General features: G+C 44.6%; 1 protein-coding gene across 1 annotated transcript; it reads left to right on the top strand.

Moving 5' to 3' along the window:
* The first annotated feature begins 761 nt into the window (after positions 1-761).
* On the top strand, positions 762-7,896 carry cth (cystathionase (cystathionine gamma-lyase)). The gene is made up of 12 exons (XM_029149241.3): positions 762-1,030; positions 2,062-2,143; positions 2,281-2,376; positions 2,448-2,557; positions 3,060-3,194; positions 3,304-3,361; positions 3,479-3,556; positions 3,668-3,820; positions 4,043-4,164; positions 4,603-4,655; positions 4,896-5,034; positions 7,369-7,896. The coding sequence occupies exons 1-12, from the start codon at positions 845-847 to the stop codon at positions 7,384-7,386; spliced, it is 1,230 nt and encodes a 409-aa protein (XP_029005074.1). The 5' UTR covers positions 762-844; the 3' UTR covers positions 7,387-7,896.
* Positions 7,897-23,568: the final 15,672 nt, after the last annotated feature.

Below are 23,568 nucleotides of genomic sequence, written 5' to 3'. Positions count from 1 at the left end.
AAGCAGAAAAAATAAAACTAAATCCAGTCTGGATTTGGAAGACTTTTCACAGTCTGGAAGTCAGGAATTTTAAAATAAAATAATTCCTTAAACAAATGTCAAATTGTTGGTTCGTTGTTTTTTATGTTGATGTTTTTGACATTTTTTTCAGCATTTTATATACCAGATAATCAATTTGATCCCCACTGGAGAGGATGTGATTAAGTGTCTTGATCAAGGGCACCAAAGTGGTGCTGATAAGACAGAGAATTAGCCCCCAAAGTACTTCACCGGATCTGTCCAGAGATATCCTGGGATATAACCATCATATTCTGGCCACACCTTCACGACTGCAAGAACTTAAGTCTTCATACATCAAAAATCAAGGGGAACAAATTGTGATTAATCAAAAAATATAAAGTCAAATGTTGGGAATTAAACTGCGGTCGCTCAAATAGTAGAAATACACCCTTGAAGCTGTTGAACCTTCTGCTTTGGATTAATAATTTAAAAAGAAAAGAAAGCTGTTTATGGTCTAACTAAGACCACAGCTCTGTGTAACTAGTCTAAAGACCTAGGTTCATGATAGAAGCGCTCCTTTGCCTGACTCAAACGGCAGGAAACGTTGCATCATTACGGCGAATAAAGCCTACAAGGTACACAACGAATGCGGACAACGTGCGTCACATGGGTTGACGCCCCCTTTCAGCAGCCAATCAGACGCACCCTCTGCTCGTTGGTGAGCGTTGATTGGCCCAGACGGCCAAGCGCTGCGCAGCGCCCTGTTAAATGGCTTCACCGCCCAACGGTAGCGCGTACTCGCCCTGAACAGACTGAACTTGGCCTTTAGCGGAAGCGCACCGTGATGGATCCGAAGCGCAACGCAGACAAACAGGGCGACCTGTTCGCAGGCTTCCGCCCGAACTTCAAATCGTTCGCCACAGAGGCGATCCACGTCGGCCAGGAGCCGGAGCAATGGTCGTCTATGGCTGTAGTGCCGCCGATTTCCCTGTCCACCACGTTCAAGCAGCATGGACCGGGAAATCACGCCGTGAGTAGCTCATTGCATGACTAGGGTATTTAAAGCAGGGGCGATCGGTTGTGTGCCCACATGTCTAAAGTAGACGAATGTAGACACATGTCTATAGAACTGGAGCCGGTGCAACTGCAACTGTAACTGGGCCACGGTTCATGGTCTCAAAGATAAGCAATACTCTCATTTGTTTGTAGTTTCTACTGATGAGTGAGTGTCGCAGCAAAAAGGTTTTCTTAAGACATCATGTTCGAACCCTGTTATAACCCACAAAGGGTTAAATGCTCATAATGAAAAATCTAAATATACATAAACTGATGTACTGATGTTTATAAACACATCTTCTAGAAAAATTAAAGTTTTATCTATCTCAACAGTGACAAATTAACTTAGTTATTTCCACATCAGTGGAGAATAAACAAAGGCCATGTCTGGGAACTGGGACCAAAACCAGTAGGTGCTGGAACATCATGTTTTTTTCTTTCACTCACTATCATATCCTCTGTGTACGTTTGTATAGAAATAATACACAAGTTATTGTTTTACATCCAAGATAAACCTTTGGTTTGCATCTGTTAATTATTATACTGTATGTTCTAAATAAATTGGTTTATAGTTTAGAAGTCTGGTTGTGATGTAACTGCTTTGGCACAGGAACAGCTCGAACCAGAAAACTGGCAAAGGTCAGACATCAGGTTTTCACACCTGCTTTTGTTTGAGACTATTGTAACATACAGTACGTCCAGCATCAACAGCCTAAAACTGCAGACTCACCACTCACGCTGACCTCTTGACCTTTTTCTTTACACCCTGGTGGAATTCACAACTCCACCGTGTCTGTTTTACATTTCACAGCATTGGCTGCTATTCAGACCACAGTAAACCAGTGTAACTCACTTTATCTAAACAGTGTGGATGGTGTACTCATAACTCATAAAATATAACATGCTGAAATTCATTGTCTGTATTGTGTTATTTGGCAGCGCTTGTGATGAATGAGCAGTTCTAACACCTGAATTTTCATTCATTGTTTGTTGTTTTTTTTTCAGGGATTTGAATATAGCCGAAGTGGAAATCCTACCAGAAACTGTCTTGAGAAGGCCGTGGCAGCTCTGGATGGAGCGAAGCATTGTAAGTAAGCCTGTTTGTATTACGCTCCCTCATAGTCCAGCAGGTGCAGCCAAACACGTAAATGATTCATGTTTGAAAGATCAATCATTACGCACGAGAGGCTCCTGATAAGGTGACATCCAACGGGTTCTCTGCAGGCCTCGCTCTCGCCTCGGGGCTGGCGGCCACAGTGACCATCACGCACATGCTCAAGGCGGGCGACGGGATCGTGTGCATGGATGACGTGTACGGAGGTGAGATCAGTCCCACCAACCAAACGTCACTGTGGGGAAAGTAAAGATAAAGTTTTGCTTTGCTTTCAAAGGCACAAATCGGTATTTCCGAAGGATTGCCAAAGAACTTGGGCTGGATGTGTCTTTCGCTGACTGTACACAGCCTGCGTTGCTCAAGGCTGCACTCAAGGCCAACACTAAAGTAAGTCCAGGGGAAAAGAGCGTTTCTGGGTGTAACACATGCGTCGTCGCACCAAACTGTGGTATTAATTCTTCTATCAAACGTCAGAATGAAACCATTCAGACGACTGCATTGTAAAGTTTTATTCTAAACTCTAATTTGAACTTACTGAATGTATTAATAGTTTGACCTTAGAAAGCTAGATAGGTAAGAAATAGAAACCAAATCAGACTGTTCAGGACACATACAGGCACAAAAGCTGTAAAACCAACAGAAATAATTACTTCATTTAACATTAAAATTAATCCACATCTTAGCATGTGTGTGAGTTTTTTAAAAAGTTGCTGTGTCGTTTAAAGTTTCCTCCCTTTGTTTTTATTTGTAGTGGTCATTGTGAATCAGCGCCTTTGTGTGATGACACAGCGCTTTGCAGTTTTTTTTTTCTCCTTTTTTTTTGTCGTTGGCACATCTGGTTGCCCGATCTGTGATGCACTGAAGTGACGTAACTCCTCTGCTTGTGCAGCTGGTGTGGATCGAGACGCCCAGCAACCCCATGATGAAGGTTGTCGACATCAAGGCCTGCGCCGACCTGGTCCACGAGCACAGCAAGGACACGGTGGTGGTCGTGGACAACACCTTCATGTCTGCCTATTTCCAGGTGAGCGCGACAGATGTGCACGTCTCCTCAGTTTATTGGTTTTCTGCCGTCGAGTTGCATTCGTTGTGGAGTTGCGTCACTGAACCTGTGCATTTGTCTCGACTCTCAGCGGCCCTTGGCTTTGGGAGCCGACATCTGCATGTACTCAGCCACCAAATACATGAATGGTAGGTTAATATTTATTGAGCCAAATGTGTTTCTGTTTAAATAAGTAAGTTTAGGCCAACAGGTTCTATTAAAGTAAAGACTGAAACTAAAAAGAGTAATTTTCGTTTACTTTGCAGGTCACAGTGACGTTGTAATGGGTCTGGTCTCAGTGAACCGGGAGGATTTGTACGAGCGTCTGAAGTTTCTGCAAAATGGTTAGTAAGACAAAAAATAAATCTGTCTGAATGAATCACACACAGGTTCATCCAAACACTACTGAAACCGACACCAGGCTGTTATTAGTAACTAATGCGGTCCTTCCTCAGCCCTGGGAGGCGTCCCGTCCCCGTTTGACTGCTACCTGTGCAACCGTGGGCTGAAGACGCTGCACCTTCGGATGGAGCGGCACTTTAAAAACGCCATGGCAGCGGCCACGTTCCTGGAGGCCAATCCGCGGGTGGAGCGCGTGATCTTTCCAGGTCAGACCCGGATCCTTGCCGGTCGTAACACGCCAGCATTCCTCCTGAACTTTCAGTACAGATGCATTCTGGATACGTTGCACACGCCTTAAACAACAGCAGGAGCTCTCGTGTGCACCTGCTCGGCACAGCCAGCGAAGCCAGTCCCCGTCTGAAAGTGCTGTAGGTGGCAATTATAGGATTTGATCTCTGACTGGCTTCTCATGTTTTCTGCCTCTACAGGTTTGCCCTCTCACCCCCAGTACGAAGTGATGAAGAGACAATGCACCGGGTGTCCAGGAATGATTACCTTCAACATTAAGGGGAAACTGGAGCATGCCACCGTCTTCCTCAAAAGCCTTAAAGTAATTTGGCACCATTTGTTTTCACTCAATCCAGGCTGTGTGTGTTTGACTAACAAGAGGGAGATTAGGCAAAATCACTGGCTCAGCTTTTCAAACGGACTTAAATTGAGAGAAAAAAACAAGGGTGTTAGTTTTATATTTTGTAGCATCTAAATTAAAAGTTTAAACCGCTTTCAGCTGAAATAGGCCTTGTCACTGTTTGTTGTTGGCCTTTTTATTGCTTGTAATGTCACAAGAAGACCAGATTGTGTTTTTCTGCAAATGCTCGCTTCACGTGTCTCCACATGTCTGAGGATCCAAACCAAGCAACAACCGCTGTCGTGTGATGTCAGCTGTTGTGACATGTTTTGGAGTGTGTTACTAAACCACCTTTTTAGTGCTTTTTTTGTGTTGGGGACAATGTTTCTCAGCATGTTCTCTGCTTTCTTCTCATTCCAGCTGTTTGCGATAGCAGAGAGTCTCGGTGGTTATGAAAGTTTAGCAGAACATCCGTAAGTATTTCTGCAAAAAACATAAGGTAACATTAAGGTAATTAATACATGTATAGGAGCACACTACAGATACTGCATTTAAGAGTTAATTTACTCGACCTTTACGGCTACAGCGCCAAAAGGGGGCAGCAGAGATCAACTAGAAATCCGTATTGTTCAGATTTTCCTTTTCCATTCTCTGTGATGCTTTTTATTCTGTATTGTCCTCAATGGAGGTGTCTCCGTTCTCTCGTCATTCAGGGCAATTATGACCCATGCATCGGTGCCAGAAAAAGACAGGAGCGTGCTGGGCATCAGTGACACACTCATCAGGCTGTCCGTGGGGCTGGAGGACGAGGCCGACATCATCGAAGACCTGCAGCAAGCGTTGGTGGCTGCTGTAAGTATCACACATCCGACGGCAGACGAGCCGAGGTTCAGGAGCGAGTGAGAAGGTGTTCAGCCAGAGACGGGAAAGTAAATCTGTCATCGTCCGTGGTTTGGCTGCTAGTCAGCTGTCATTCAGATTGGATACAAAAGCAGTGATTACCTGGATTAAAAAAGCTTTTTTTTTTGAGAGGGAGAGAAATCCTTTGCCGTAATGACAGGCTGAGTCCTCATCTCTGCAGCTGTGGCTGCGTGTTCGCTCGCTGGACGCCCTGGATCACACCGACCCGACATCACGGCTTCCAGGCTGAGCCTTTAAACTGGACTCTGACAGGCCTGCCTAGTTTTAGCTGTGACACTGCACAGTTGCGCTCCCCACACGTCTGGCTACTGCTGACACTTTTCACAGGAACATGTGACGCGCCGGAGCTAAAGGGACTGTAACTGACGGGGGTTTGTGTTAATTGGGCAGAAAATGCGATCGGATTGACACATGCAGACAAATGCAACAAGCTCCAGCTGCTAATACCTAAGGTGTAGCATTCACAGGCCTTTAAACATTGACAGAGTAACGTGTTGAAGTTCCTGGTGCAGCATTAACCCAAACACACGCTTCAGATCTGCACAGTGTTCAGGAGGAATTATGGAGCATTCCTTCTGACAGAACAGATTCAGCTCAGCCGTCCTCTTGGGCTGTGAACGACTCTCCCGGGGTCGTTTCAGTGCATCTCTATTAGGTTATGGTCTGGAATTTGACTTGCCCACTACCACACGCAGACCTGCTCAGTCAATATGCACAATTTATTTGGATCTTCTGGGTTTTTGTCCCGCTGCTTGGCGCAGACTGAGTGCGGCCAGCCTCCGTGCCGTTACGCTGATTCTTTCTGTATTAGGGAATTCATTTCTCCTTCCAGCTTTAAATCCTGACGCCCCCTGTTTCACTTTCGAGTGAGCAGAGATGATTTGCGTGTGATAGACTCTGGCGCGCGGCTCCAGTGAATCGTAAGCCTTTCGTTGTTACTCTGGGCTCTTCTTTGTCTCATCGATCATTCAGTGTTGTGCCTTTGGAGTCATTAGCTGGAAGCCCAGTTCTACGGGGAGCAGCTACAGTACTAAATCATCTCCATTTATAGACCATGTGTCTATCACACTAGACTGATGAACATCTAAGCTCTCCAGCTTTTCTCCAGAATTCCTGGGCCGGTGTAAAATACAGCATTAATTAAGATCTAACGCTGCCTTCTGTCGCGATGAAGGACAGATATAAATTCCACGGCAGCAGAGAACAGAACAGAGCAGATCACTGCTGCTTAATGCACCGCGCTCATCCTCTGCTCTTTCTCATTTTCACTGAGCTTTATGGACCGAACGCTGCGAAGGAGACCCAGATGTCACGTGGGCCTTGCTAATAATTGATCAGAGGACAAACGGAGCCGTGACTCGGTGTCCGTTACGAGCGCGCATTTACTTTCAGTAATGGGTGACAGGAGTGAGTGCAGTGGGTTTGCGTCGTACCCACCCGGTCCTCCTCTCCTAAATCCGGTCTAGATCCGTGATCCACTGCGACCGTCTGGCTTGTGCTCTGGGGCAACACAGTCCAGTGGGGATTTTCCTGATGGGACTGTTGACATTGAGCCTCCGTTTCGGTTTGCTTTGGCCTGTGTTGTGTGAGCTGTAATTCTGCCACCGGGATCAGCTGATCTAAAACTCATTCGCCATATAAACATCAGCCTCTGTTCCATTAACACTGCAGTAACAGAGCCGTACGGTGAATGATCCACTGGCTGCTCATGCGTCCATGTGCTGCACAGCCGCGTGGACCCGCCTCCTCCTTACGGTTCAGATATCATCTCTGATTCCCTCTGCTGCCCGTCTATAGCAAATGGAAATTAAATGGAGACGGATATCTCTATTATTGTCCCTGGTCCCGGTAAAAGCAGCCTCTGATGGGTGAAGTGTTTAATTGGCCGTGACATCAGGTCAGACTGGAGCAGGCGCCTAAATTTCCGGTTAAGTGTCCTCAATCCAGGTCATGTTTGAATCACAGTTGTATTATTATTTCTTTTCTTCAGTAATGATTAAGACTCTATAATCTGCCAGTGCCTTGTTTAAGCTTTTACTCAGTGGTTCCTACTTTATTGACATCGCAGCGGTTTTAATTTGCCTTTATGACGGGCACTTAGGCATCCTGCCTCAGCTCATCAGACCATGTGCATTGCGCCGCTTTCTATTTGCTCCTCGATAAACATTTATTAACTCTAAGCTCCTGCTTCTCCTGCTTCCTGGACGCATCCTGCACCAGGTGTTCATTTCCTTGGACAAATCTTCTCCTTCTGTCTTTTAATAGCACCCAAAGATGGAGTGAAACGTCTCTGGAGCAGTTTCAAGACTGAAGACTGAAAACCGAAGAGGCGCCTCAAGTTTTAGGAGATTTGCTTAATCAGGGAACAACTTAATCTTGAACAATACACACAAACAACACTTTATATGAACAACTCATGACTGTTTTTCCAGGGAAAACGTCATTTTATTTATCTTGTGCTGTTTCTTTGGTTTAATTTCTGTGTTTTCATTTCGAAGGCTTTAATGAGACAATGTTCTCTTCAGTCACAACTGACACAGACCGTGGGAAATGCAAAAACAACATAACTGTATAATCATGCATAATCGTGTGCATTTCAGGGTTTTTTTTAAAGCACAAACAAGTCTCTAGTTGAAAAGCATCACATATTAGATCTTAGGGTACAGCTCTGATCTGTCATATTTATCTTATTCCAATGACATGCCTACATTTCACATCTTGTGTTTGTCAGCATCTGCTTCAATGTTCTGTAAAAATGATAAGTTTTAGAAATAAAACCCAGACTTTTGGTTATTGTCTTTGTCAATGAATAAAGTTTGTACTGAAGCACAACTGACATGAAGCACAACAGGAATGACTGAACAGTAACAATCAAAACATCTGAGGAGTGATTTGGCTTGAAGTCAAACAAACAACTTTAAAGCCAGAAGTAAAATAGATGTATGTATTTGTAGTCACCGCACTGCTCCAGAACACAAGTCATTTGGAAAAGACTCGCTCGTGACAGTCCTTCATGCAGCAGACTTCTCCATTAAAGCCGATCTGCAGTAGGAACCTGTCTCTTGCATCCTGATGAGTAATAATTAGGTTCATGTGCCGCATTCGTCCTGTCCTGGATGGGGGGGGGGCGGGGCTGCACGCTGGGGGTTCCTCTGACGGATCAAGTGACTGATGCAGTGGCTGCCCTGATGTCTAAAGCAGCATTTCCACAGGGAAACTAAATGATTGGGTTTCTGTATAGACTGCCATCAGCTAGTCTTGGTTCGCTGGAACTTTAATTTCTCGTTCTCTATAACCATGTAATGGATTTTGCATCTCTGAGGCACTAGACGGTCCTGGAAAGAATGAGTCATGTCAGGTTTCGGTAGATACGCCGCTGCCACGTGAGGTTTTTGGAGTTTATTTTACCGATACTACTTTGGAGTTATGTTTCCTGATAACTGTGTGTTTTATGTGTTTTAACAGAAGTGTAAACAACTGCCCACTCACCAGAGCACAGCTGCTCACATCACATCTAAGCATCTATGCAAGCGCATTGTAAATTAGGTTAAAGGCTCAGTTGTTTGAAGCAGGGATTTGATCCTGAGAAGTGATATCAGAACATCCTCTAGATCTTTTAGTTTTACTTGGACTCCCACACATCGAGATGCAGCGGCAGCAGCCTGAGTCAGATGTACCAAGGGAAGCTGACCTTTAGAGTTAAACCTCGTGTACAGTGTCATGATATATGGCGCAGTGATGGAGGCTCGCGCGCTCGGGTCCGGTTTCCTGGGACGTGACCGCACACAGGAACCGCCGCTGATCGTTCTTCGTGGTTTGGTTTTGCTTAAAGAAAAATCCTCCTTCTACTTCATCCGACCTGCTGTGATGATGTCCGATATGCAGGAAACGATAGCAGGGTTTCATTCTTCTCTTAGTCACTCAGCCTTGCAGAGAGAAAGGGCATAATTACTTCTGCATTGATTTTGAATACTGTCAATTTTGCGGTCGTTCTGGGAAATCCAGAAGCAGCAGCAGCAGAGTTAACCCCTTCACACCCGCAGCTTGACTGCAGGTGTGAACACAGACTCTTAGTAACCTTCATCTAAAGTACTCTAATACTCAACAGAGGATCTCTGATTAAAACTAACCATGTTTATCCTGGGGCCATTAAGTCAGCATTTAATCATTCACCTGCAGTTCTTTAACACCAACATTGATGTTCTACACTTATCTTTCAAACAGTTAACCTTTACTTGCTTTGGGGCCAAATATGCTCATTAGCACATTACAGATTAAGTATTGGCGTCCCTCATAGTGATAGAATGATGAGTTTTTAAGGATGTTATTGTGTAGTGGAGTTTCCAGTGGACACTTTGCTCATATTAGCTTAGTCTCACATGAGATGTAGAGCTGAAGGTTTAGTCTGAGGGTTAATGTAGCTCTGGTGCTCTGCCCTCACGACAACCCCCCCCCCCCCATCCTTCGCTCCAGTCGCTATTGATCAGGGCAGGAACAGAGCCTGGTGCCTCTGCATCTGAAAGGTCAAGAGTGAGGCTGTAGCCAGGGACTCATCTGCAGCCAATGAACATGGACTTATGCATGTGCCATTTGGCTAAGACAGCTTTTCAAAGTGAGTTAGCGTTGACATGAATTGCCTCGACGTCAATATAAAGGCACCGGTGCAGGAAGAGGTTTTTTTTTTTGGTTTCACATTTTATAACAGGAATCTAGATGTTAGGATGTTACCTGGCAGACTGGCCTCAGGGCAACATGAAACAAAAAATCAGGGATCAGAAAGTCCGAAGCCTGAGTTGGTCGAGTGATCATCAGGCCTAGAGCCACACTTCAGGCTGCACTGTCCTCACATCCAGTACGGAAGCAGATGCAAACCTCACTAAAGCAAAGGTCACCACATGTGCTTCCTAGCAAAACTCTGCACTTTCCATTTACACAGTAATAAATGATGCAAGGAAACACCTCACGCTGTATGTGTAGACTCTGTGCCTCTTCCTTAAGAGTCATTAATATGGCCCGTGTGTGTATGCGCTGCTCCCTGGAGAGGGAGAGAGGTCCAACAGGAATCCATCAGAACACAGGGCGATCACGGTGATGGATGCGTGTGCAGGCTGAGCTGCGGGGAATGTTTTCTGTACTCTTGACCCCGCCGAGGTGAGTCATTGTATCATTTATTCACACTCTGAGGTGTGCTGCGTTACTGAGAGGTCAGAACCAGCAGCTCCGCTTCCACCTCGCTCTGGATGCGACGTTTCATTCATTTCCCAGAAGTCCCTCTGTCTCTGTGCTGGAAGAAATCAATCACCCTGTAAGTGAGACACGTCCCGCGCGGAACAGAGACTCCCTCTCTGTCACCTTAAAGGAGTCTGGCCCTCAGTCATTCAAGCTGCTGTGACTCACCGCCAAAAAGCTGCATTTTAACAGACACCAAGGTTCTTAACACAATATAATAAATGTTTGGTTCCACACTTTTAATGTGTGAGGACTGTCATTTTAAATGTCAATATTTAAAATATTTATTATTCACATTACAAACGAGCCTTCTGTGTTCCTGTAGCTAAATAAACCCAGATATGCCGATCTACTCCGCTTTTATAACTCACATGAACACTACAGACGAGTTTAAAGGTAAGCAGACGTAAACCATGAGGAATTTTATTTACTACTCCCCAGTACTGATGTCCAGCCAAGCGCGAGGCCGACGCACTGAGCTGCGTGGTATTTTGACTGGACTGTGACTAACATGTGGATCAGGCCACTGAATACCTCAGCTTGGTATTTATAGACCTTCATCGGTCTTTTCCGCAACACGCAGGACAATTATCGATCGCCCTGCTTTGTTTATTAAATTCTCTAGCCGTGATATTCAAGGCTTCGGTGTGAAAAGGTCAGAACAGCAACAAAAAAAGGCCTCCCGCATTTCACTACTCGACTTTTCTACTCGAGGATGTTTTTCTGAAATACAACAGAGCAGGGCATTGCAGCGTAGACTGCAGCACAGCTGGTAGAAAAACCATATTGATACTTTCATTTCAAAGTTAAACAAGTCACAATGATTAAAACGACTACAGAACTGTCACTAAGAGATTGAAACAGTGACACAGCTTTTCAGTGTAGAACCTAAAATAAACAGAACATAATTTTAATTATACATCTTTTCTTGAACACTTCAAGTAATGAAACTGACTCGAAGCCAATGCTTAAACACTTCACTGGTCGTGACTGCAGATCAAATTTAGCTTCGGTTTCCTGGATTTGTTCCCGACAGTGATTTAGAGAATCTGTCTTAGTCGAAATGAGACTGGTGTGACGTTTGCACAGAGTAACGCAACGTGGTGCTGGTTACAGGAAATACTACAGCATTAACTATTGTTTGCGCAGCTTGAGTCACAGAACTGTTTTTACATATTGTACTAACATGTTAATGTGGATGTATTTACACTGTAAGTCAGTGGAGCCATTGAGACGTATATTAATGTGCTAGGGTTTGGTTTGGACACTTTACAATTGAGTCAGCAGAGCAAAGCAAAATACTGGGATCAATAATTGCACCACTGAGTTATAAGAGCCTCTAGTGGAACAGACAGATGTGCAGCGGCCTCAACGTGCTGGAGCTTTTAGGGACGGACGTCGGCCTCGCATCCAGCTGACGCCACACAAGGGAGTCCACTGCAACAGGCTTCATTACAGCTGATGGAAGAGAGGCCGGTTCTCAAAGTTTCATACGATTCATTTTTCCCATCCAGCCGGGAGATTTTCATCACAATCTTCCACCCAGAGATGTATTTAAGGCGTAATGGAACGTAATGCATAATGAAGAAAAAGAGCCACTTTACAAAGATGGTGGACACGCTCCATTACTGCTGATTTGGCATTCTTAGCAGCAGCAATTCATCCTGCCATAAAGAGAGCTGCCTATTCTTCCAGGCCACGTGTGAGTGCTTTGCTATGGGCCAGAGGAAACATATTTATAAATGATTTGTTTCACATACTTTCCCACTGCAGTGTGAGAGAGGCTCATCCTTTTACTTTCTTTTATAGGTCAATGTTTTTATATTTTATTAGATTATAAAATGCAACGCATATGAACTCAAATCGTGTTGTAAATTCTTGTTAAGGAGGAACTTAAACCTCCAGTCAAATCGTGTAATAAATCAGATTTGGCTTTGGGCCGGTGGCTGCTTGTTCTCCACTTAAGCTTTTCCTCGCTGACCTTCTCCAGGTGAGATACAGTGATGTAATGTGCTTTTAGAGTCACTCATCACATCTAAACTTCACTAAAAGGTTCCTGAGCTGAGACCGAATGCAGACGGACCGACTGACTGAGTGCGGGCTATAAATACTTTATATTTGCAGGCAAACAGCCTGGTTGGACACAGTGAAGGTGACTCAATCAGCTAACAGGTTAGCCGTTAGTTAGCACAGGTGACACTGACTCACACTGTGATAAACCTACTCTTGGCAGAAACTGCTGCTTCTTATGCTTTTCATTAGCAAAATGAGCCACAATCCTCCTGAGAACGCAACCACCACTATTTTATTTAACCTTTGAGTTACAGGTGTCAGCAAAGAGGAAACCGTTGGTTTAGAATTAGTTCCATGCAATGTGTGTGTTTGTGAAGATCCCAGGTCTGTCTACGTGTCCGAGGCAACTCGTCTACATGCGTAACGCACTAGGAATCCGTAGAATAGTGGATAAATGTCAGCGAGCTGATCGCCATTGGGTTTTCTATCTTTTCTTCTGCTGCTTCGCGTTCTCAAAATGTCAAACTGTAAATCTCAGCTGCTCCAGATGTTTGACCAGATGTTGCTGCTGAATGTTTTTCTGGTGACACAAAGTCTTAGAACTCAAATGTAATAAATCCTCTAGCATTAAAGGCATATTGTGCGGTGACCTGTATATAAAAGGTGTTTTCACATACATATGGACCATAGGAGACCACAACCCACCAGCTGTGCATCAAACTAGGTTTCCTGTTTGTCCTCTGGCAGAAAATCCATTTTTTCTCATTCTATCCGCTGCTCCACTTCAGTGGAAGCTGAGGAATTATTTGACTCCATGGAGCCAATTTTCTTCTGTGTCTTGAGAAGGTCTGCGGTCACTCAGACCGTGTGAGAAATTTCCCTCAAATCACCAGCGTCCCCGAGGCGCTGGAGGCGGAATAATCCTCTGCATCTGTGCTTTATTGAGCTTATTCAGCAACAAGGCGTTCTCTGAGCAGCTCCTGCTCTTCAGTCGCATGGCAAAATACGTGCCTACGTTCATTTACCTCAGACAGCTGCTGGCGTGACTCTAATAAATGTAATGCTACAGCGTGGTACCTTCACAGATACACGCCCCGCCTCCCTCCATCATTAGATCCCCACCATCCGTTCATGCGGCCGCTGAAGCGCCGCTCCGCCCTCCTGCTCCCTCAGGAACCACTGGGTGATCATGCTGCTTTTTCGGCTCAATTACCTGCTCTCGCAGCTTCGCCGCCTCCTGAGGCTGAGCCATCACTGACCTCAGCGCCAGCATCACAGCCCCCTAGGTGGTTCTCACACAACCACAGTCAATTTGTTAATCTTCAAGTTAAGGCTGTGGCCACGAATCAAAGTTAAGGGGTTTTTTTTGCTCTAAAACACTGCAGCTGCTTTCCCTCGTATATTAGGTTGCGGCTCTGAGATTCCGCCTCTTTGGAGGTTTAGCCCAAACTCCACAGATGCAAACACCTGTTCATGATTATAAATCTGCCGACGCGCTGTTTTGAGGTAATGAACACGGCCCTTATGCTGAAAGCCAGTTACTGGAGTGTCTGCGTTTGTTTTCCCTTTTGATTAATTGTATTTCTAAACCTTTAACAATATGCTGATGCTAACACAACATGCAAAGCATCCAATTTACTGTAAATTAAAAAACAACTATGAAAGAAAACAGCAGATAAATGTTAAGTTTAACAGCGACAGTGAAGATGTCCAACGTGAAACAAAACAAAAACAAACACGAAGGAATTAAGTGAATTTGATGCAATGTAAAAGTTTAAGATATAGTTAAAACAATAATGCTTTAATTTGATTTTACTCCAGACTTATCCCAGTCACTAAACTTGTAAATAGGAATAAGTCATCAGCATAAAACATCCACAAGCCACTGAGAAGATAAGCCCCTAATGGCTCATCAGCCAGTCAGTGGGCAAAAAGCAGCTTTACACAACGGTCAGACCGGCGAAAACATGTTTACACGCTGAGTTTACAGAAGTCTTTCCTTTATACAGCTGCAATATTAACAAAGGCCTTTAACTGAGCGAAGATCTCATTAGCCCCATAATTTCAGCCAATAAAACTCCCACCACATTCGTCTGGTCCAGCCTGGGCTAATCGTAGCCATCTGGTAGAAAGCGCAGACCGGCTCAGGCTCAGGAACATTGATATGGATGATTTTATGAACACGTCTGTGCAGCGAACGGTAAAATATTCAAGGTTTCGCCTTGGGCTAATTTGTTTAAACAGGAGCTGCGGCTTCCCTCGGCTGCAGCGTCTCCATCTGCTGTGGGGGCAGGTTCGGTCTGGGGGGAAAACGCTAATCACCACAACATTCGCAGTCATTAGAGTCAGGATTGATTATGGATCTGAAACATGTGCTCCTGCCCAGTGTGGCATTAACTGAGCAGTTAGTGAAGCTCAGCAGGAGGCTTTATACGGATACACACTGCAGTTAATAAAGTGGAAACCGCACCGACGAGCGCAGCACTGGTTACCTGACCACGCGCACGGAGGCACAGCTGGAGGCCAACGCCCAGAAATCAATTCACATCGTCATATTTAGTCACCTGAGATACTGTAAAATGGGTAAATCAGGAATAACTGACCTGCCTACTCACAATCAATGAGTGACTGCAGCACAGGGTGTGAATATATGTTTAATATATATATATATATATACAATATATAGATTTAATGGAAGTCAATAACTTGTTTACTGACATCAGCAGCGCTGGGGTTTGTTAGAGACGCAGAAAGTGTCACAGAAAGACACAGAAAAGAAAATGAAAGGACTTTATCAGAGTTACTGGGAACACGTGGAACGAATGTAAACAGAGCTCAGACGGCGCTGTTAATGGAACGAAGCAGACGTCTCGCGTTGTACGGGCTCTCATTGCGCCCGGAGGAAATCCACACCTGCAGCGTTATCTCGTCGAGCCCTCACACCCTCATATAACGCGCGCTCTGTACCATCATGGGGTTTGGCTCCGCGTTCGAGCCAAGGTTATTATTTTCCATTTGTCGCAGTCGAGGCGCGCTGGGTTCAGACGTGGGTCAGCAGAACTGAACCCGTTACCGGGACGGTGGGAAAGTGCAGGGCTGCACTTTCCTCCACACGCAAGACGCTTATCCCGATCCAGACCATAACATAAACTATAGGCCGCCTCTTTATTTATTTATGCCTGTAGAATGGACTGGGCCAGAGTTGCATCTGCCGCTGACATGATTAGACCGCTAATGGCAGCACCACAACCAAAGCCGGCGGCCTGGACGCACCGAGCCAGCTGCTTGACTTAATGTAATTGGTTTATGATTTACAGAACTAACAGCCTTGTTCCTAATGCCGTGTAATCAAAAGCCTGGGTGCAGCCCTGCGGCCAAGCGTCGCTGTGTTAAAGCCGCTTAATTACAACTCGGCTGCAAAGTTTCCTCTCACTGATTTATCCTCAAGCGGCTCCATCTTTGTCGCGTCCGGCTTCATGAGGCTCGTTGCCATGGCGAAGCGGTGCCGCGGGACGGGGCTGAAGTCAAATAAAGTACAAACATCCTCCGCTCCGAGGTGACCTCAGGACGGAGTCGACCGACCCTCTAAATGAATGTCAGTTAATGGTGCTGCAGCGGCACTGCTTTTCCTACTGCCGTCAAACGGGAACATTCACAGGCAGACGCTCCCGCTCTGGGGTTTCTCAGTCATTTCAAGCTGTCACACATCGAGCGCAGCGGACTTCTCCAGTCTGATGAAAGCGCAGCAGAGCCTGAAGCTTGCAGATAAGGGATCTTTTCACAAACACAATGATCCATTCACTGAAACTGAGAAAGGGACATGCTGCAAATGAGGGGAAAATAGCATTAACTCTGGGCTGCAGCTGTTTTGCTGTTTGTTCCCTGCATGCAGCGAAGATTATTGTGTGGGAGGAGAAGGGGCAAGTACTTTAATATTTGTCATTCATCTAATGGAATTGGTTAACAGGAGCTGAGCTTGGGCCGGGACCCCGCTGACTGCAGGCCGTGCCCCCCCCCCCGAAGCATTAGAGGCAGCCTGTCACAGTGTGAGACCGCGGCATCAGGAGCATTCAGGCATTTCCATGCACGTGCAGCTCAATAGGTAACGCATGGGCCTGGGAAGGTGTGTCCTTGAGCAAAACACTTCACACTAGCGCCCCATGGTCAAATGCAGAGGGTGGATAAAGTTACTTATGATATTAACAGATACTGATTGATCCGACCCAGACAGATCTGTCTGAAATACACAAGGTAGTCTTTGGTCCTACACATGGATTTGATGTCAGAGCAGTGCTGTGTGTGAGCTACTGGTTACTTGATAACGTGAATCACAAACTTCATGCTGGTCAACTACTTTTGAGCTGAGCTCATGTGGTTCCCGGCAGCTCTGACGGGATTTGTAGCCGTTCCAATACGAAGCATGGCTTCTCTCATACAAGGCCAGCACTCGGTCTCTCATGGAAAAGTGATGATAATACGATCCTTTGATGCTGAGGACAGATACAGTGACTTTTCCTCCCCTCATAAATCAGCTCCAGCTCCTTGGTTTCAGGGAATCAGTGCAGACAGCTGCTCCAGACACAATCATAATGTTTGTTTAGTGACGACTGAGGTTAATTTAAAACATGTTGCATCTGCTAATTAGTCTTTATGCCAAGGTTATATTTAAACCCTCTGATCTGTGCTGCTGTTAGTGGCACAGATCATGTATTTATGTTGTACAGTATATCACCAACTTATAGCTACAGCTGTTAAAGGCAAGGCACCAACATCTAATACTGCTGTTGTTTAAAAAGGTGAGTAAGTGCTGAATAAAATAATTTTATTGGTATGAATAAAAATAAATCCTTTTCTCTCTCTCTCTCTGAGTAATTGTTTTAAAAGTTATGTTATGACAGTTTTAATTTTCAGACTGCAGGACTTCCAGCTAATTGAGATTACAACTAAACGTGTGACACCGAGGAACAAATCACTGAGGAAATTGGTGACAAGCCATTTGCTCCCCTGGGAACTAATCTGCTGCCAAAGGAGTGTTTATACAGCTGTTTTCTGACCCATCACTGGCCGCTGCCACCACCATAAAAACCACCCCGTCCATTTCGGCTCACGCTGTGTACTGCTTTGTTATGAGTCCTCAGGGCTGTTGCTCTGCAAGTTTAGCAAACATTAAAGTCCAAAATTTTTTTTTTCCACATTTAATAGACTTCCATCTGCTGCGAGGGAAAAACAGGTTGTGCACAATAGTAGCTTATTGCTTAAACCACTGCCAAGATTCCAACATGAAAGGGGAGAGAGGACGAAAGTAATTCAGCAAAAAATCGCAGCGTTCAAATCCCCCTCACAGCAAACATCCGTTCTCTCTGTGAATCCAAGTGGATCAAGAACGGCAGAAACACGTTTTTTCCCCTTAAATCTTGTTTGGGTTTCCTCAATTATGATTAAATATGGCCTTTTCAGTGATTTGTCAGGAACATTGTGATTACTTCTATAAAGACGTGCTACGTGTTGTTAGGTGTGCTGTAATGTTGCTGCCTCTGACCCGTGGAGGTGTAAAGCATAAACAAATGGAGATGAAGCGACTTCACGTCTGCGTTAGCACAGATGAGCCTGTTCATTTGCTCTCCATGGTCCTGACCCTGATACTGGCAGAGCAGGAGGAGCTGTCCAGGGTCCTGACCCTGATTCCTTCAAGCACATCTGGTGCGACTGGGACTTTTTCAGTCAGTAATTGTGTGTTCTCTGACCTGTTTGCATGGTCGTGTAGTCATCCTGCGCTCCCTTTGCTTTTGTGTTTGTCCTGAGCGCTGGTGTGGAGCTTATTAAAGTTTGTGTCTGTTGCTCTTTACTCTTTACTTTCTCTTACTTTTCTTTTTTCTCTCCCAGCCGGCTGAGGCAGATGGCCACTCACCCTCAGCCTGGTTCAGCTAAAGATGTTCAGTCGCGGTATAGCTCCAGCGCAGGGATGTTCAGTGTGTTGCACTGTGTCTCCTGATATAATCAGTCCCACTGCTGAGCAGTAGGAACAATTTATTTGTCTGGTTCACGTCACTGCTGACACTCGGTGACAGCTTCTTGGCTCTGGGCCTTCACTCACTGAGCAGCAGCATACACAGATTAGGGAGGAATAACAAGCTGCGGTGCAGGTCTGTAACCTGGACTTCTCAAAGGGCCGCTGACCTGACAGAGGCTTCTCAACTCCATTTTCCCCTGAATACAGTATCTCACCTACTCTCATGTGAGACATTAATAGAAGGATTAACGGACTTTGTGCAGGCAGCCGTCCCGTCTGACGAATGAAGACATTTTCCTTTCCTTTTATAGAGAAACACAGGGAAGAACTTGAGAGAGCTGTTTCAAACTCGTGCCAACCCTCAGCAATTCAGAGAGGACTCGAAAAACAACACATTCAGTCATGATTATTCTAGTTTTAAGAAAGACAGCACAACTAAATAAATTTTAAGTTTAGAATCTCAGCATAAAATAAATCTAAAAAAATAAATATTTTGGCTAAAACAGTCAGTAAAGTAAAAACAATTTGACACAGACGGATCTGAGAGAATCCACTAACACGTACTGTAAAAATTCACAATCACAGTCACTGTTGATGTTTGAGCAGGTATTAAGCAATTTTTATAGTATTGAATAAACAACATTTGATCTTGTGATCCAGGCTTTAGAGAACATAACGTTTCACAATTAATTCTCCAGGAAAGACTTATTTTTTTTACCAAATATCAGAAAAAATACCGTTAAATTTCATGAAAATCTAAAAAAAATCATTACTTTTATTCTTTTATAAGACAAAATAATATAAAAATTATTTGTAGGTCAATCTATAGAATTGATGTATGGATTGTTTTGGCTTTAATTTGAAACATTTTCTAAAAGCAGCGTACATGGAATCTACTGAAACACATGCCTGTACGTATGAGATAAAATATTTAGGATAAAAGGCAATAATTTATTTGTCTCTATTCATACATCAGTGTATCATCAATATCCCACTTATGTACCCTCTGCAATGATAAAACGGCAGATCCAAGAAAACTGTAGCAGCCAAAATGGCTGTGTGCCATTTGGGTTCATCGTCCTCGTGGAGCGATTGCAGACTGCAGAGCTTTTTCATCTCTCCCTCAGTAATAGTAGCTAATGGATCCTTTTGATCATCCAGAAATGCACTACGGGGACCCACAGAGACATCCAGACATCATAATACGTGTTTTAGAGCATTAATATTGAAATAGTTCTTGGGACGAGTCATGGTGAGTCATGGTGTACAGTTGAGAACCTGCTGTGGTTGGGTAGTGTTGAAACTGCAGCGTAACCGGGGTTAATGGATGAGAAACTGGATAAGATGGAGCATCACTAATGTACAACAGTAACTAGAAGATTGTCTTAATATCCACAGTACATGGATGAGCACAATAAATCCATCTGTGGATACAGGTACATTCATGGTCAAAGGCTGCTTTATTATGTAAAAAATTATCGGACCTCTGAGAGAAAAGCTCCAAAACCGCAGTAATATTTGTTTATTCCTTCTTGTGTAGCAGGTCACTGCATCAGCTCTAAAGGGGAATTAAGTTTGTTATCTGCTTCTTTCATACGTGGCCTGAACCTGCTCTCTGACACTAAAAAAGTACACCCCACAGTTCTCATAAAAAGTTAGAGGACAACACAGGAAACAAAGTCTTGTTTTGTTGTAATCGCAGGCTCACTGCGTTTCTGGCTTCTGAGAAGTAGAAGAAACTAGTTTTTGATCTTGTTTTAGCATCTGTGCTTTGTTAGACTGGTGTGTTAAAGAAAAAAGAGAAGAAATTACAAGTTTACGTTTGTGATATCAAACTCCTTTTTTACAGCTTCCAGATTTGAATCAGCTATTTTAAGGCTGTGGCGAATGCATAACAGTGTGATTCAGTGAACCTGTGCTTACGTCAGTCACACACTCACATCTGGATTATATCATACAAGTTTGGTTTCATGCATTGTTGATGTATGATAATTCATCTAAACACACAGCATCTGGAAAGAAATGAAGATGAACATGAACACAAAAAGGAAAAAGGTCCCTGGTGAAATTCCCAAAAGTGCATCACTCCATAAAAGCTTAAAAAAAAACCATCATGCTTTTTGTGGGGAATAACAGTAGCAATACAGAGAATTGATTATTTTGGCTTTGGGAATATTCCTCTGGGAACCATGAATGTCCAACACATTTTGTCCTTATTTGTAAGCAAGTGTAGTTGACTAAATGTCTTCACCTCTGACCGATCAGTGTTTTAGTGTAAGTCTGTGAACTTAAAAAAGTTATTGGACAAAACACACCAACACATAGAGAAACCTCCTGGTTTCCATTCTGCAGTTTCCTAGAAAGGTCAGAATGTGAGGAAACCATTGCTGAGTCACTGATCAGCTCTGTGTCTTTGTCATGTGGCTGTTAAGCTCCCACTTGTTAAAAAAGATGTTTTATGTAATGTAATATCTCGTCTTCTTAGCCTCTGACTCCACGTCACGTAGTTAAAGTGCAGGTGAGTCTTTGTATTTGAGTTTGTGCCTCAGTTCAGCCTTGAAATGTCAACGTTCTTCCACCGCCATTCACTTTTTCTTGACATTTTCATTTTTCTCACACAGTAAACGTAGCTCAGCAGCTCTTAAGCTAAACTTCCACTTAGAATGCGCACAACCTGCACTTCCTGATTCAATAAGAGCAGAGTCAGACTGGGTCCATTGTACCTTTGGCAGAAGCAGGAGGCTCTCAGCTCTGCGGCAGGCGGCCAGATGCAGCGATAAGCCTGAGACTTCAGATTAGATAGTGGAACGCGTTGGCACTTCTCAAGGGGGAAACTCTGACTTTGTCCTACATTCTCAGTCTGAAGGTCAAACTTTAAAGTAACTACAAGAAGGCAAATTCTTCCTGTCACCTACTGATGTGTGATTCAGTGATTCATAGTTATTAATCAGCATGTCTGTGTTTGAGGTCACAGCTAACGCCAGCAAGATTAGGAAAACCAATGTTTCAATTAATCAAGCTGAGCATTAACTTTGTTTAGCTGCTGGAGCCTTTGACCCTGTAATGATGAGTTACAACTTTAACGAAAGCTGATGAAACGCACAAAAACGCCGTTGGTGATTTAAAGGTCATGGGAATATTTAAAAGCCTCAGTTGCTAAAAGTAAGTCATTATGAAGGCAAAGTGTATTTTGTCCTCACCTCATATCATCTTCCTAATCCCAATTTTCATCCATGATGCTCAAGTCCATGAAAGAATCATTCTTTTGGAGCGGTGAACAGCTCATTTTCATTCATGCTCTGTGCCCTAAAGTATCACATCCGATTCTTCCATTCAGAGGAGTCAGATTGCCTTTATTAAGTAAACGCAGTGCTGTTTACCCTCGTACACGTATTATATATCTAATGCATGCAGGAGATAATATTACAGCTCGGCCCAAATGTTTTTGTCACGGACGTCTTTCAACTGATGAATAATAAATGACACTAACTCGGTGAATCACATGCAGGTTTACTGATGTTTTTGAACATGGCAGAACAGAATGACTAAAGACATTAAGGAGGCGAAGAAACCAACGCTAGAGCAATTGCTTGTTATTGAGGGGACCTGGTCCAGTGGCAGCGTCCTTCATAACCTCGAGCAGCTGGAATTTGCATGTGGCTGAAAAGATGAAGGCTCCGCTGTGACCTTGTGCAGCAAACGTCCCTGCAGGCGCCTAAAAGTCTGCTCCAGGTCAGAACTAATGCTCCCACGCAGACGTCCTTGCTAATTATTCACGTGCGTAAGCGCTTCTTCACGCTTGTTTTTTTCAGGAGAAGGTCTAAAGAGTGATAACGCCTGACTCATTATGCTTCAACCGAACCGTCCTAAAAGATTCAACAACTCCACAGACCCAAAATGGGGAAGATAAACCTGACGTAAGACCGGATCGCTCCATCCCACGACCTGAGGAGAAGGACTGATCCATGTCTGGAATGCATCATCACTATAATACATTCAGCTGCCTTTATGTCCTGGTCGACGCGGACTGATCTGCAGCACAGGACCACGTCTTGATCCAAACAGCAGACACCCGACGGCCTGTGGTTCACAGACAGAGGCCAATACAAGGCACGGCTTTGATGTTGCGTCCAATTCTTTTTTTATGGACCCACACCACGGCGCTGGAGCTCGTCGTCCATCACACACTGTTCCACGAGCGTGTTCCGAGACGGACCGGGACTAATTTGATCAACCTCGTAAATGGGTTTACCGCGGCTACATTTAGACGGCGGCAGCAAAAGTTGAAACGGAGCGAAGTTTATGAGATAAACGGCTCCCAATAAAAATAAGAGCAGCAACACATCCATTATCCCCGCTGTTAATTTCCGGAAAGCACAGAGCAAAAGATGCTGAAAGCCCATCGCTGTCAGAATAAGTGCAAATGGAGAAAAGTGGGCCCAGTCCCTCTAATATGACTTTACTCTGAGGACCTGCCTTGTGTTGTACTACTGTATACTAAACACACTGCTCCAATGAATCATCCAGATGGATCCTTGTGTAATTCTTGCTCTCAGCTTCACTGGAACAAAGAGCCTTCTGCCAGGAAGTGACCGAGTATCACATCCCTCTGAGGGTCGCGGTCATTAGGAGGCGGTGATCGAAAGGATCCATTCAAATCTGAAGCGACATCCTAAAAACGGAAAACGCATCATTACTGCGTGTGTGTGTGTGTGAGTGTGTGCGTGCGTTTGTTTTCGTTGGCGTCACACAAACAGAGCCAAGTCAAACATGCCGCCGTGGGAACACATAAGCCCCACTCAGCGCAGACGCCTCCCACAGTCACACGCTGATTACAGCGCGGCCCCCGCGTTCGAGGGGCTATTTTAGTGCTTGAACTGTAAGGAATGCACAGAGATGAGAGGGATTAATCCATTAGCCGCAAACAGTTACAGTCGAACCGAAGACCCTCCCCGCGCTGAACTTCAAGTCTCGCCGCGCACGCCGCCCGTTCCGGCGACGGCTCGTGCTCGTCCTCAGCTTTAACGTCGCCTCAGCATCTCAGCGGGCGCCGATTGCATGGAGTGGACAGACACTCGTGGGCTGGATTGTGTTAATGAAATGAAAAGGCCTCGCTGTCAAGTCAACGCTGCGCCTCGCGTTATTAGCTATTAATTAGCTGCTCCACGCTGCCATCCACTCCGTTCTCATTAGGCCTGACTCTTAATTACCAG

The sequence above is a fragment of the Betta splendens genome, chromosome 4 (assembly GCF_900634795.4).
Source record: "Betta splendens chromosome 4, fBetSpl5.4, whole genome shotgun sequence".
NCBI classification, from domain to species: domain Eukaryota; kingdom Metazoa; phylum Chordata; class Actinopteri; order Anabantiformes; family Osphronemidae; genus Betta; species Betta splendens.
This window is presented reverse-complemented; position numbering and strand designations above follow the sequence as displayed.

Coding starts and splice junctions, on each gene's coding strand:
- cth (XM_029149241.3), top strand. CDS start 845: ATGGATCCGAAGCGCAACGCAGACAAACAGGGCGACCTGTTCGCAGGC. Junction 2,144..2,280: donor TCTGGATGGAGCGAAGCATT/GTAAGTAAGCCT, acceptor GGTTCTCTGCAG/GCCTCGCTCTCGCCTCGGGG. Junction 3,195..3,303: donor TCATGTCTGCCTATTTCCAG/GTGAGCGCGACA, acceptor CTCGACTCTCAG/CGGCCCTTGGCTTTGGGAGC.